This window comes from Parambassis ranga, chromosome 21, assembly GCF_900634625.1.
Source record: "Parambassis ranga chromosome 21, fParRan2.1, whole genome shotgun sequence".
NCBI classification, from domain to species: Eukaryota; Metazoa; Chordata; class Actinopteri; family Ambassidae; genus Parambassis; species Parambassis ranga.
Window position 1 is genome coordinate 1542260 of NC_041041.1, and position 12484 is coordinate 1554743.

At 47.9% G+C, this 12484-nt stretch overlaps 3 protein-coding genes across 4 annotated transcripts in view; 2 read left to right on the forward strand and 1 right to left on the reverse strand.

Moving 5' to 3' along the window:
* The first annotated feature begins 2684 nt into the window (after positions 1-2684).
* Positions 2685-5790, forward strand: rnaseh2b (ribonuclease H2, subunit B). 2 transcript variants are annotated; one of them, XM_028393762.1, is made up of 11 exons: positions 2685-2924; positions 3165-3233; positions 3450-3557; positions 3834-3910; positions 4266-4380; positions 4461-4525; positions 4589-4694; positions 4891-4972; positions 5055-5100; positions 5268-5345; positions 5588-5790. In XM_028393762.1, the coding sequence occupies exons 1-11, from the start codon at positions 2861-2863 to the stop codon at positions 5696-5698; spliced, it is 921 nt and encodes a 306-aa protein (XP_028249563.1). In that variant the 5' UTR covers positions 2685-2860; the 3' UTR covers positions 5699-5790. The 2 variants fall into 2 exon arrangements, with proteins under 2 accessions (XP_028249563.1, XP_028249564.1); XM_028393763.1 differs by lacking the exon at positions 5268-5345.
* Positions 5791-7439: 1649 nt separating this feature from the next.
* On the reverse strand, positions 7440-8637 carry c9h13orf42 (chromosome 9 C13orf42 homolog). The gene is made up of 3 exons (XM_028394448.1): positions 8224-8637; positions 8010-8154; positions 7440-7678 (listed from the first exon to the last, which is right to left on the reverse strand). Exons 1-3 carry the CDS (start codon positions 8635-8637, stop codon positions 7440-7442), a joined length of 798 nt encoding a protein of 265 aa, XP_028250249.1.
* Positions 8638-10258: 1621 nt separating this feature from the next.
* The window catches only part of LOC114426490 (uncharacterized protein CXorf21), a 2600-nt gene continuing 374 nt past the window's right edge, over positions 10259-12484 (forward strand). Inside the window, exons 1-2 of the mRNA XM_028393922.1 lie at positions 10259-10352; positions 11701-12484. The exon at positions 11701-12484 is cut by the window's right edge and continues 374 nt beyond it. Of these exons, the coding sequence (XP_028249723.1) occupies positions 11703-12484 (782 nt within the window). The 5' untranslated portion in view covers positions 10259-10352; positions 11701-11702. The remainder of the gene's footprint in view (positions 10353-11700) is intronic.

The following is a 12484-nucleotide window of genomic DNA, read 5'->3' on the forward strand; positions in this document are numbered from 1 at the left end:
TGTGAAGTGGGGGCGAGGAATTTAAGGGAAGAAAATCCGGGAAGAAATGTCTCCCTGGTGAGATACTTACTGGGACGTTACTAACGTGTGTGTGTGTCTGTGTGTGTCTGTGTGTGTGTACAGGACTTGTGCAGCTAGAGGATTTCACAAACATGCAGCAGAGAATAGCATTTGGGTGATCGGTGCGTTCCCGTCATTCCTTCCTGTGGATTTCCAGTCAGCGTGAGGCTCACTGTTCCACAGCTCTGACATCACTCGGGGGTTCCACTGCCTTCCACATTCTTCCTCCCGCTCTCTCACAATCCCACCCATATTTGGAAGTGAGAGGAAGGGAATCCCAGATGATGACTCAAAGGCTTTCTGCAGCGGAGGGAAAGTCTCTCCACATCTGTTTCCACGGCTGTGCGTGAGCGCGCTCGCCTGTGATGAGCGTGTCCACGTGTGCATCACCTCCTTCAGGGAGTGTTCGTCTGTGGGGAATTCAGAACGCTAACAGCTGTGTGGAGCAACAGTGGCACCCTCTCTGACGCTGTGTTTCTATTTTTATCCTGCTTCTCTTGGCAGCCATGACAGGTAAAAAAATCATGGTGAATATGTATGATTCTGATCCTCTTCCCAGCACACGCTGGAGTCCATACATCAGCTCTGACCGAGCACGCCTGTATCGGACCGTCACAGACGAGGCCACGGCGATGGACGGTCTGCTCAGTGTGACCCGCCTGCTAGCTGCAAAAATCCTTTACCTTTCAGGAACCACTTCTTTACATGTGTATAGTGCACAGGGCCTCTGGAAGTCTGCAAAAAGTCCATGACCTGACCTCTCTCAGGACCCCTGCTGAAGTCTGTGTGAAGAAAGAGTTGGCGACACATAAATGTATAAAAATGAAACACGATATTGTCCAATAATCAGCACTGACGTGTTTCTGATGACCAGAACCCTGTGCTGCAGCTTCACATGCACAAACATGTAGAGTGTAGACTGTCCTGAATAAAGCCCGGTATACAGCATGGGCGGTTAGCACTCACTGTGAGCAACATAAGAGCCTGACGGTGAAGGTAGAGAGATCGGCCGGCAGGCCTCTTTTAAAAACCGGCAAAGTGAGAGGAGGAGGAAGCAGAGCTGGAGGGAGAAGTTGAAAGAACAGCCGCGTCTTCGGCTGTGCTGAAATTCTCTTTGTTGGATGTATGATTGATGAGGGCTGTGGAGCAGGGTTTGGGAGAGTATGGGGGGTGGGGGGGTCTTGGAGTCCCAGTCTAAAGCCATATCAGGCCTAAATTTAGACCCACTTTGTTCTCGTCTGCACGCTGGTGACAGAGGACCCGGCTCTCTGGGGTCGTCTGTGGTGCAGCGCTTCAGAAAGGCCGCTGTTGTTCTGAAACACAGACGTTCCCTCAAGCAGCCCAAAATGAAAGAGCGCTTTCATGGAATATTCTGTTTAGCCACACAGACTGTTGTGTATGATACTCGCGGGACCCATAAAACAAGTAATTCACAGACAGTATCTCACCCACGCTGCCTGTGCCACAGAGTGCAGCAGCATAAATCTGACGGATTTCAAGGAGGAACCGTTCAAAGCGTTTAGAGCATGTGCTGCTCAAGTCTGGACCAATGGGCCAGCGAGGCAGCACAGGAGAAAATCACAGAGGTGATATAAAGGTGTGGCTTTCCTCCACATCATCATGCTGCCTCAGCACGGAACAGCTGCAGGTCTCAGACACTTCAACATGTCAGGTGGAGGGAGGTCAGGACTGTCTCCGGTGTTCCCTCCACAAGCAGCCAATGGGATTCGTCGATTGTCTTCAACATTACTGCACATTCAGCAACACATCAGTCATCAGTGAGGCACCACTGACGTCAACCAAGAACACATTTAAATATAAAACCACTGCCTTCAGGACGGCAACACGGTGCTAACATGCTAATATGGCAGGACACAAATTTTAAATAACTTAAGCGTTTAGAGTGTGTGTTTTAAATAAGACTGTACAACAACAATAATAACTTTTTACTGTACCTGAGGCGAGGTTCACTGGGACACAGTGGGCTAGTAGAAATACTTTTAATGAATAAATCCTGGGCACATGTCGTTGTAATCTACAGCTGAGGACGGTTCACTTTGTAACATGAACTTTAAAAAGGAAATATTAACACACACACACACACACACACAGTGCAGCAGGAAAAAAACAAGTGACTCACTGAAAACCAGCTGGGACTCACACTGTCACATCCTGAGAGAGAGTGAGAGGTGCCCTCCTCTCTTTGAAGGACAGATGGGAGCTCCAATCTGTTCCGCGCCTGCGTGCCAAAGGACAACTGGCCACCACAAACATCTTCCACCTGAGACCTCAGACCTGCGGCCTCTCTCCCGGGCCGGGCGGGGAGCAGCGCGCAGGAAGAGGCCGAACGCTGCACTGGAGTTCTAACAAAAGCTCTTGGACGACCTCTAGCGGCCGCACAGGGGAATTACAGCGTTAGTTAATACAACGACAACAAGGGACGTACCACTAGAAAAAAAAGGGGGGGGGTGATTAACAAGCTACCAAAGTGCCACTTCCGGTTACCTTTCTCCACTTTGAGTATGTCCTGTCTTTAAAGCTTAAAGAATTATGAATTAATATGAAACATAAAATAATGTTGCCGTAAACTTGTCTGTCTGAGCACCCGTAACTCACGTGGTTCAGCCCGTGTGACGCACGTACAGGAAGTGAACGCAGAGAGGCGCCTTTTCTGAGCTCATGTTGTCAGGCAAAAAGTAGTCAGATCGATCAGGAGGCCGAGCCGGTGTTAGGCCAAAAACAAAGCTTCACCACACAAACTAAGCAACAACAACAACAACAACAGAAAACTCACAACAACATGGCTGCTAAGAAGAAGCGGGCGCCAAACGTACAAAATGACAGCTGGGTTGTTATTGCTGCAGGTGGGTTAAGACATCAGAGCTAACTGTTAGCTATAAACAGTGATCATTAAAGTCCCGTTGTTGTAGCTGGAGCTAGCTGCGGGACAGCCTTGATGCTAGCTAGCATCCCTCAGAGGACTGGCTGCTGTGCTGATGGACTGTGTGTGTGTGTGTGTGTGTGTGTGTGTGTGTGTGTGTGTGTGTGTGTTGTTTACAGTGATGCTCTGTTCAGTGTTCATTGTGATGTTTTGATGTCCACAGACTCTGCCATCCACACACAGAAGCACGACAGGGACGCAGATTTTGTCAAACTGAGGAATCCTTCAACAGGTCTGGTGTTGTTGTGTTGTCTTGTGTTGTGTTGTGTTGTGCATATAAACATTTTAAACAGTGACAGTTTCATCTAAAAGAAGGAGACAAACACACACACTGAAGTAATATAAAAGTAACAGAAAGGAGATGATAGTAGGGAACAAACTAAAGAAAGGATCCTGCTCAGAGTGAACAGAAGTGAAAGTAACGTGCTGCTCGTTGTGGTGCCTGCAGATGCTGCGTGTCTGTACATGCTGGGCTGTGGGGACGCACAGCTGTATGAGGTCAAAGCGTTTGAAGAAGATTTCCACTCCTGGTTCGTGGGTCAGACTGTTCAGAGAGGTGGGTGTCTCCATGGTCATTACAGCGTTAACCAGCTTCATCATTATTTAATATCGGTCAACATTAAGACTCTGGTGTTACAGCAGGAATCCATTCAAACACATGTTCCTGAAACACTTTGAGACGGAGGAGCTGATCACAGTCAGACACAGATTCACACACCGCCTCTTTTAAAGCTGAGATTTAAATCATAAAGTCAGTCATCAGAATATTTGAATCATACAGTGTGTTCTCTCGCTCTGATCGTGGGATTTGTGGTTGTCTTATTTTGAACAGATGGCAGACTTGTGTTCGTCACACCGATGGATCCTCTCTTTCTGATCCTGCCTTATTTCATTAAATCAGGCAAAGAGGTGAGAAACTAGAACCTCCTTCCAGCTCCTTGTTCCAGTCGTGCTGTCATGCTACACTTCTTCTATTCCACACTTAATAGATTGTGATTTTCATATTTTATATATATTAATGGAAAGAATGGACCACATGACTCCAAGCTGTAGCTGAAGTGAAGTGAATTTTACAGGCACTTCTCATAATAACTGTCAGTATTTAAAAACAGTCTATAAAGTGCATCCCTGTGACAAAAACAGGGAGCAGAGACTGTGCCGTGTGGTGAACACACCAACTCTAATAAAGTGTGGAACAGTCCATGAATGAATGTCACACACACGCAGGGATCTATAGATGGAAGCCATGTTTTCTTGTCCTCAGGCGAAGTTCCAGCCGGTGGATCAAGTTGTTACGGATGAAGAATTCCCGGCTTGCTCGCGGCTGCTCAGCTGCACCCGCTCCCTGGCCTCCCTGCAGCACATCGCTGAAGAGAAAGGTGAAGTGTTCTTCTGTCTTTGGAGCTAACGTCACTAAACCGTGCTGCTAAAAGCTAAACGCTGTCCTTTAATCGCTCAGAGGCGGGAAGCACGAAGTTTCATCGATACAGTGAGGAGAAGACCATGAACTGGCTGAAGAAGAAGGTACTGCATCGAAAGAGTTCCATCAGTAAGATGTTAGACGTCATGTGACAAATGTTGTCGTAGGTGGAGAGGACGGTTGTTGCCCTGAAGAGAAGAAACATCTCTGTGGGAGAAGGAGTGAAATCTACCACATACGTCAGAGTCAAGTCCGAGCCAGACAGCCATGAGGGTAATTTTCACTTCCCACCTCTATGAAAATAAATAAGAAGCCTCTGAAAGTCAGAAGGCGACCAGTAGAGGGCAGTAGTGGTGTTCAGTGAGCGTCAGCGGGTTGCTGTTAATCATAAATCATTGAAACTCAGATTTTTAAATCAAACTGTGATTAAGAGGGATTCTAGTCATCCCTGTTCATCTCTGTGATCCAGAGGACTACCTGCGGTACGCACACGGCCTGATCTCAGAGTACATCAGTGCAGACCTGAGCCGAGCGCTGCTCAAACACTTGGAGTAAGTGAATCCCAAAGAGCATCATCAGTGACGGTGAACATGGACACCGCAGATCAAACATGCCTGTTGTTGTACCTCACAGGTTACCAGAGCTCCTGAGCCCGAAGGAGACCGAACCTCCTTCCAAAGTAAGTCGGCCCGTCTGAGCTGTGAGTGCTGTGCGCTGCCATGTCTGCATGTTGTGTGGCTTCTTTCCCTGTTTGCATGTTGTTTGCCTCTGTCGCGGTTTCTTGATTGAGGTCATTGGAGAGTTTCTGTTGTCATGAAAGCGCCTCTTACTTCCTCGTTTTGGCAGAAGCGGAAACTTTCAGACAACCCGGTGGAGGCTGGAGAAGACTACACCAAATTCAACAGTGCAGACTTTGTGCGGAAAGTGAGTGTGTGCAGGACCTGCAGGCTCCCACTCACCTGCCTGCTTTTATTTTAGGAGTATTTCTTCTCCTTTGCTGACTGCTGTCTTTAAGCTTTGTTTGTCGAGTAAACACGTGGGCCAGCCTTGAAGAAATACGTTTCTTCTCAGATTGAACTGAAGTTCATGATCTGTAATGAATTCCCCGCTGTCTGTCTGTGCGAGGTCACATGGAGTTATATTGATTTTCTTTCCTCTCATTTCAGCCGCCCAAGAAGATGACGGCTGCTCAGAAAACTCTGGCTAAGGTCGACAAGACGGGCATGAAGCCAATGTCGTCCTTCTTCAGCCCCAAGGTCAAAGCAGAGAAGAATTGAATTGAATGTTCGTAATGAAGATGTTTTCAGAGCATGTGGGGCTGTAGAATGCAGGAGGAGCCTTAAATAAACTTTTGCTCGTTGTTTCTCACCATGAAGTCTTTTTGAGTTTCAGTTTAGTCCAGGTCTCTCTCTTCATCATTGGTAGTGTTCTAGCTCACCTCAGTGGAGTCACTGTTATGTCTCGCTGTAGTTAAACTGTTTTAACCGGCCTGCTCTTCCTCTGCTTCTGGAGGCCATGTAGCAACCCTCCACCTCTTCAAGCTCTGCCTCATTATTCACCATAATAACTAAGTATTTGTACTTCTTTACTGTACTTAAGTACATTTTTTACGTATCTATACTTCATCTATACTTCATCTTCTCTCATCATGCTCTCTCTTCTCTCTGCTCCTCTACATTTCAGTTTGTTGTTACTCGGTACATGTCATGAACAGTTTCTCCAACATGTCTCCTCCATCTACTAAAGCATGGATGATGGAGCCACCATCAGCTCCAGTGACGGCAGAGCTGCTGTCTCAGCAGTAGATGGACCGTCTCTGTCCTCCTGTCCTCTGCAGCTGACCTGACCAGTGGACATGGATCCAGAGTCAGCCTGCACTGAGCTGAGCCACCAGGGGGCGTATTTCAAAGATCTGTTTGAGTTCAGAGGGCCCAGAAAGGATCGGTAGAGCACCAGCAGAGCATCCAGAGTGGGCCTCAGAGAGAGGAGCTGCCGGTAGAGAGAACCACCAGGAGCTCCACCTGCACTCTTTATCAACATGGCTCCACCCAGATATCCAGAGACAACTTTTACTTCTAACACTTTAAGTGCATTTAAAAGTTCTTCAGACTTTCACTTAAGTAGAACAGTTGATGTAGCTTCTACTTCAGTACTTCCTTCACCTCTGCATACAGAGCTGCTTAAACATCAACACTTCACAAATCAGACAGAAATATGAGACTCGTCATTTATTTGCTCTGGTTCGTCCACATGATGTCTGTCGAGCTGCAGACAGGCAGCAGTGTCCTTCTTGGAGAGCAGGGACCTCCTCCATCTGTGTTTACTTTCAGGACAAATGTTAAAGCAGAGGTTACCGTGGGGGTCAGGACGCACAGATAGAGGTTTTGGGTGTCACTTGCTGTTTTGACCCCTCTACAACATTTACAGTTGAGTTTGTTTCCGTCTCTGGCTCAGCCCTTGGACTGGGCCTTGCAGAAGAAGACGGCTCTGAAATGAAAGACACATTCATGCGGCGCTCTTTGACGGAGCGTGAATGGAGCCATTGTTGTGTTTTAGTTTGCTTTGATACCTGGGAGGAATGCAGCCGCTCCTCAGGTCAGAGTCATAAACTGAACTCATAAACTCACACTGTTCAACGTCTCATTTATTTCACTGCTTGAAAGAAACTCTGTTAACAGACGGGTCAGTGTCATCTGAAGATGTCAAGTTTTTTTTTTTTTTAATTTCAGACCATTGTGTAAAACCCATCCGAGTTCCTCCTCTCTTTAAAATGACATCCTGCTGATAATATCTCCAGAGATTAATGGTCATTTGCTGAGCGGCTGGACGCTGCAGGTGTAAATATAAAACGAGCGGCTTCACTTTCAGGGCCCCTCAGTCCTCAGTGTACCTCTGTGTCATTCTGCCGGAGCTCCTGTTGGACCAGACAGAAAACGAGCTGATGTCCTCCGTTCAGAGCCGCGGGCTGGATTCAGATGATCTGTGGCAGTGCTGCTGGTCTCAGATGTCCATCAAGCTTCACTGCTTTTTCAATTTGGGCTTGAAGCGCAGAGTCTGGAATGCACTCTCCACCACTTTGGGCAGGTGGATCGGGTTCCTCTGAAGTCTCAGTCTGCTGCTCGTGGACCCGCTCTGGCTTTTCTTCTTCACTGGGGCGCTTTCGTTGGCACAGTCAGGATGTTTGGAAACGTCTTCCCCCCGGGGAACCCGTAGGACCCAGTTGGAGTGGAGGTCGTGTTCGGCTGAGCTGGAGGCCACTGTGGGAGGGAAGGAGAGACAGCGAGAACCTGAGACCTGAACCTGACAATGATTAGTGGGTTCACTCCTGGCCTGTTCATACCATGCTGATCATATATTATCTTCATTCAAACTGCTGCTTTTCATGCAAACAGGAGCAAACATGGCTGCCGTGAAAACAGGCTCACAACAGTGTTTTCAATCATAAACATTCATGTTATTCAGTATGTGCAGCTTGGAGAGCTGCTGATTGTTGGAAAGGCTCAGATCAGGATTATTTATTTTATTCTAATATAAGTTCAATCATTAATTGGTTTTATGTTTATTAGTTTAAGCTTTATAACACCTCACCTATGAAATCCACGTCCGCGTGCCCGTCATCCACATAGGGTTTGCGCAGAGGTTCGTTGTCACAGCTGGCTATGACCGTGTCAAAGAACTGCAGAGTGTCCTCCTCGGTGGGGACCAGAGGGGCTGAGGGTTTGGCTCTGGGTGTCTGTGGGTAAAGAGACGTGTAAGGACTCTGACATGCTCCCCCTCCTGCGCCCGGAGGTGGATGACTCACCTGTTCTTCTGTTTGAGGTGGAGGAGGCGCAGGTTTCTTCCTGGAGGACACCGTGGCCTTGGCGTCGCTGCTTTTCAAGTCACTCACACTCTTTGTGTACTGCCGTCTCAGAGCCACGAGAGCTTCCAGGTACTCCAGGCAGTTCTGGTTCTGTGAGTACAGCCATATCCGGTCCTCCTGCCTCTGATAGTAGTACAAGGTCGACTCAATGCTCACTGTGCTTTTGCTCCGTTTTAAAGTTGAGCCCACGGCGGCTGTGTGCGTTTTCTCCCCCACCACCAGCATGGAGGTGCTGCGGACCAGCCTGACGGTGCAGGCGCTGTGGTAGTCCTGCTCGGCCCGGAACCCTCCACCATCCCGCCCTCTGTGTCCGTGATGGTTGGGCCTGAACACATTGTTGATCTTCCTGAACATTCCTCTAAACAGAGCCTTCCATGATTACAGACCTGCTGTGAGACGCCTTCAAATGTGAGTCCATCTATCCATAGTCCAAACAAACAAACAAACAAACAAACAAACAAACAAACAAAGGGGGTCCGGTCGCTGTCCGGGGTGCTGAAGTCTGTGGCTCTGCTGCGACACAAAAGCAGAAGCAGACCTGGAACAGGTGTCTAACCTGATCTCAGCATGTTATCGGATGTTGCTCAGCAACACTGCTGTAGCAACAGGACCGTAACTTGACACGTTGTGCTACTGAACAAGCCGCCCTGTGTCGGATATCTTAGCCCTCAGCAGAGTGGACACCAATCCAACCAGACATCCAGCCAACATGCTGCTGCATGATCCAGAAAGAAGACGAAGCATCGCATACTGTTACCACTCACACATCATTTTCCTGTATAAATAACTCACAGTCTGACCTGTTGCTGTAAATCTAGGATTGATTATAGTGTCTGCTGTGAGCTCCTTGTGCAGCAATAACAGCAGCTAAAGGTTTCCAGTAGCTGCTGATCAGTCGTCCACAGCAGCTTGGAGGAGTCTGAGTCCATTCCTCAGTACAGAGCAGCTTCAGTTCTGACATGTTGCTGGGTTTCCTCACATCAGCTGCTTGTTTCAGGTCCTTCCACAACATCTCAGGTGGATGAAGGTCAGGACTTTGACTTCAGAACATGAACTCTGTTCTTCTGGAACCGTTCTTTTGTAGAACCACTTGTGTGTTTGGGCTCGTTGTCTTGCTGCTCTTTCTCTTCAGATCCAGCTCACAGACAGATGTCCTGACATGTTCCTTTAGAATTCACTGCTGTCATTCAGGATTCATTGATCCATCAATGATGACAAGCTGTCCTGGTCCAGATGCAGCAAAACAGGCCCAGACCATCATACTACCACCACCATGCTGCACAGAGGGGATGAGGCTCTTGATTCTGGGATGCAGTTTTTCTTTCTTCAAACACAGGTCTCATATTTCTGTCTCCTTGTCTACTTTCAGGACTTGTGTGAAAACCTGCTGATGTTTTGGGTCGAATTTATTTAAAATTCTAACCGAGTCTCTCAATGACTGCATTGTATGACTCTCTATGATGTAACAAAGTGAATTTACATGACGTCGAGTCCCTGTAAGTCTTAGGTTTCTCTGGGTCTAATTAATAATAAAGCATTTTCTCTCAGGTTTCATGCAGCTGCTATTGTTGGGCGTCCCCGCTGCAAGTGGAGGAAGTCTGGAGAAAAGAGTCTGAACTGAAGCGAGTCCCATGGTGCTTTTATCTGAGGGGGGAAGCCCCTAAATATGAGCCATGAGTTTCCAGCACTCTCACCACAGATTTACACCCAGGTCAAAGACAGGAGCTCCAGTTAAACATGCAGCTTCAGTTCAGGGTCCCACATGGTAACTTTAACAGCAGTTTCACTGAGGAAATGAAGACCTGTGGTCGATGTCTGAGCACTTCTGCTTTGATGCAGGCAGCTGCAGGAGTGAAGCGTTAGAGTCTGATCAGCCGCAGAAACAAGCAGAGAATGAAAAGAGGAATCAGTTCCTGATGTTTTTATCATCATCAATTATGACTCAACTGCCACACACACCTGCTTCTTTTGCATAGAAACGAAACACCTGGGACTCCGATCTGCAGCCTGTGTGCTGCCTTCATGTCACTGTGTGTCGGACACTTCGTGTGGCAGCAGCTGAGGCAGAGGTAGGTGCTTCTTTGGATGGTAAAGGAGACAGAAATGACCGTCAGCAGCCGTTCTGTCAGTTTGTTCTCAGCTTTTTGTTTCACACGTTTATAGAACGACTGTGAGGAAAGGAAAGATCAGTGGAGACAGCTCAGCGTGAAGCTTTAATGATGCAGGAAACCCGACAGGAACTCCATTCATTCATAATCAGAGTTAAAATATGAAATTAGATGGGAGTATTAGCTGCAGCCTCTTTACAAATGTGATGTATTTGACTGTATTTGTTGATGCATCTGGCATTTTGGACTAAACTAACACATGAAGCCAAAAAAAATGATTATAGTGGGTCGTAGTATTAGCCAAAGTATTGTTACAGGATTGTTCACATACTTTTTTCTTTAGGTAGACAAATAACGGCCCAGTGAAAACAGTTATATGCTGTTTTTACACAACAATAGAATTAAAAGAGGAACTTTTACCATGAACAGATATTTAACCTGTAGAACCATGTATTCATACAGCTGAGGTATGGATACATGGATGGACTGCTGTGCCTCTGAGTCTGAACAGATTGATATGCTGATATGATGATACAGTCATAGCGCCACCTACTGGCGGCAGGAAACATCTCTGTACACATGTTTAGAAATGAGAGGAGAGGAGCCTGTGGACCGTAATATCTTCTCTAATTTCCTATTTTGGTAAATGTTTCTGTTTTTAAACCTTTCATTCAGTGTGGACAGAAAAGAACTTCGTTGTTTCCTCCTGTGCATACGACAAAAAACGCTTTGAATCCTGGACTTGAACTCATCACTGCAGGCGACTGCACAGAAACCGAACGCCCTTCTGATGCTGCTGGTGCTGAGGAACACACAAAAAGAATTTTGTAATGAAGAGTGAACAGACTGCTCTGAAATGACATTTATATTTCCAGTTTCTTTTCTTTCCTCTAATTGTCTGAGTCCCTGAACGCCCCTCCATCATGTTCTGATGTCTCCTCTACAAACGATGAGCTGCAGCTTCTTATGGACAGACACATGACACAGAGGCTGATATAAGGGGCATGTATGATCATATGATGGAACATGGAGAGTCCTGAAGACAGCAGGCTGCAGCAGCACTGACAGAGGACGTCTGTTGTGACTAACTGAGACGTGTCCGTCATCCTTCTTGCGTCACACGGGGTGGAGCTGATAATTTACAGTTCTTATCAGACTTGTTCATGTTTCTCTTCGTCCTAATGAGGACAAGATGGTTCTTTGTATTATCCTGAGCTGAGATTATTTCGGCATCTAACCGGATGTTTTTTCACTGGTAAACAGACACAAAGGATCGATGCCTGCTCTGACTGTGTGCTCTTTCTTGCAGCCATGCTTTGTGAGGGCAGATTGCTGAGCATGACCTACGATGACGTGGAGGAGTCGGTCTCGGTCCCCCCTCAGAAGGCTTTCCATAGTGTTCGTGGAGCAGGGCTGCCGAAAGCAGATGCCACCCTTATCCCGGGCTCCAGCAGACACGCCCCGCTCCTCCACTCCCTGGAGCAGACTGAGGGCAGGGGTGATGGGAGTGCTCCGGCCGAGTCGTACATTTCTCCTCTGCACTCATTAGATCTGCAGAGACACATCTCTCCACAGATAGAGATCCCGGCCCAGGCTCGCTCAGGGGCTGATGCCCCCTACTTGGTTCCCTCCTTCTGTCAGAGTTTCTGTAAAGACTACAGCGACCTCCACATTGGAGGAGACCAGGTGCTGCCTCTCCTAGGCACTGATGGTGAGCTGCGGGTTGGTCCTGAAGCCCAGGTGGTTGGCCCCTTCCTCCAGTCCTGTGATGTGCCCATAGCTGTGGAGGACTCTCTCCTAGGACAAGCAGCTCAGGCCGGGCTGATGTGTCCACCAAGGAATCGCTGGAGGCTGGGCAGCACGCGCGATCGGAGCTTTGTGCTCCAGGGCCGCGAAGGCCCGTTCTCCAACTCCCTTCTAAACCACTACCTGGAGCAGAAGCTGTTGGATCTCTACCAGCAGTACATGATGGAGAACATGGCGAGAGAAAGGGCCCCCGGTTCCTCTGATGAAGGTCCTGTTTGCCCTCTGCTGGCCTCAGAGCTGGTCCTCACCAGCCTGGACCAGATCACTCTGCAGCTCAGCAGGGAGGG

Bases quoted from the DNA above. Each gene is read 5' to 3' on its own strand.
- rnaseh2b (XM_028393762.1), top strand. From the start codon at position 2,861: ATGGCTGCTAAGAAGAAGCGGGCGCCAAACGTACAAAATGACAGCTGG. The intron at 5,101-5,267 runs GTAAGTCGGCCC...TCGTTTTGGCAG, and splicing joins AGACCGAACCTCCTTCCAAA to AAGCGGAAACTTTCAGACAA. The intron at 5,346-5,587 runs GTGAGTGTGTGC...CTCTCATTTCAG, and splicing joins GTGCAGACTTTGTGCGGAAA to CCGCCCAAGAAGATGACGGC.
- c9h13orf42 (XM_028394448.1), bottom strand. From the start codon at position 8,637: ATGTTCAGGAAGATCAACAATGTGTTCAGGCCCAACCATCACGGACAC. The intron at 8,155-8,223 runs GTGAGTCATCCA...CTTTACCCACAG, and splicing joins CACCTCAAACAGAAGAACAG to ACACCCAGAGCCAAACCCTC. The intron at 7,679-8,009 runs GTGAGGTGTTAT...TCCCTCCCACAG, and splicing joins CGCGGACGTGGATTTCATAG to TGGCCTCCAGCTCAGCCGAA.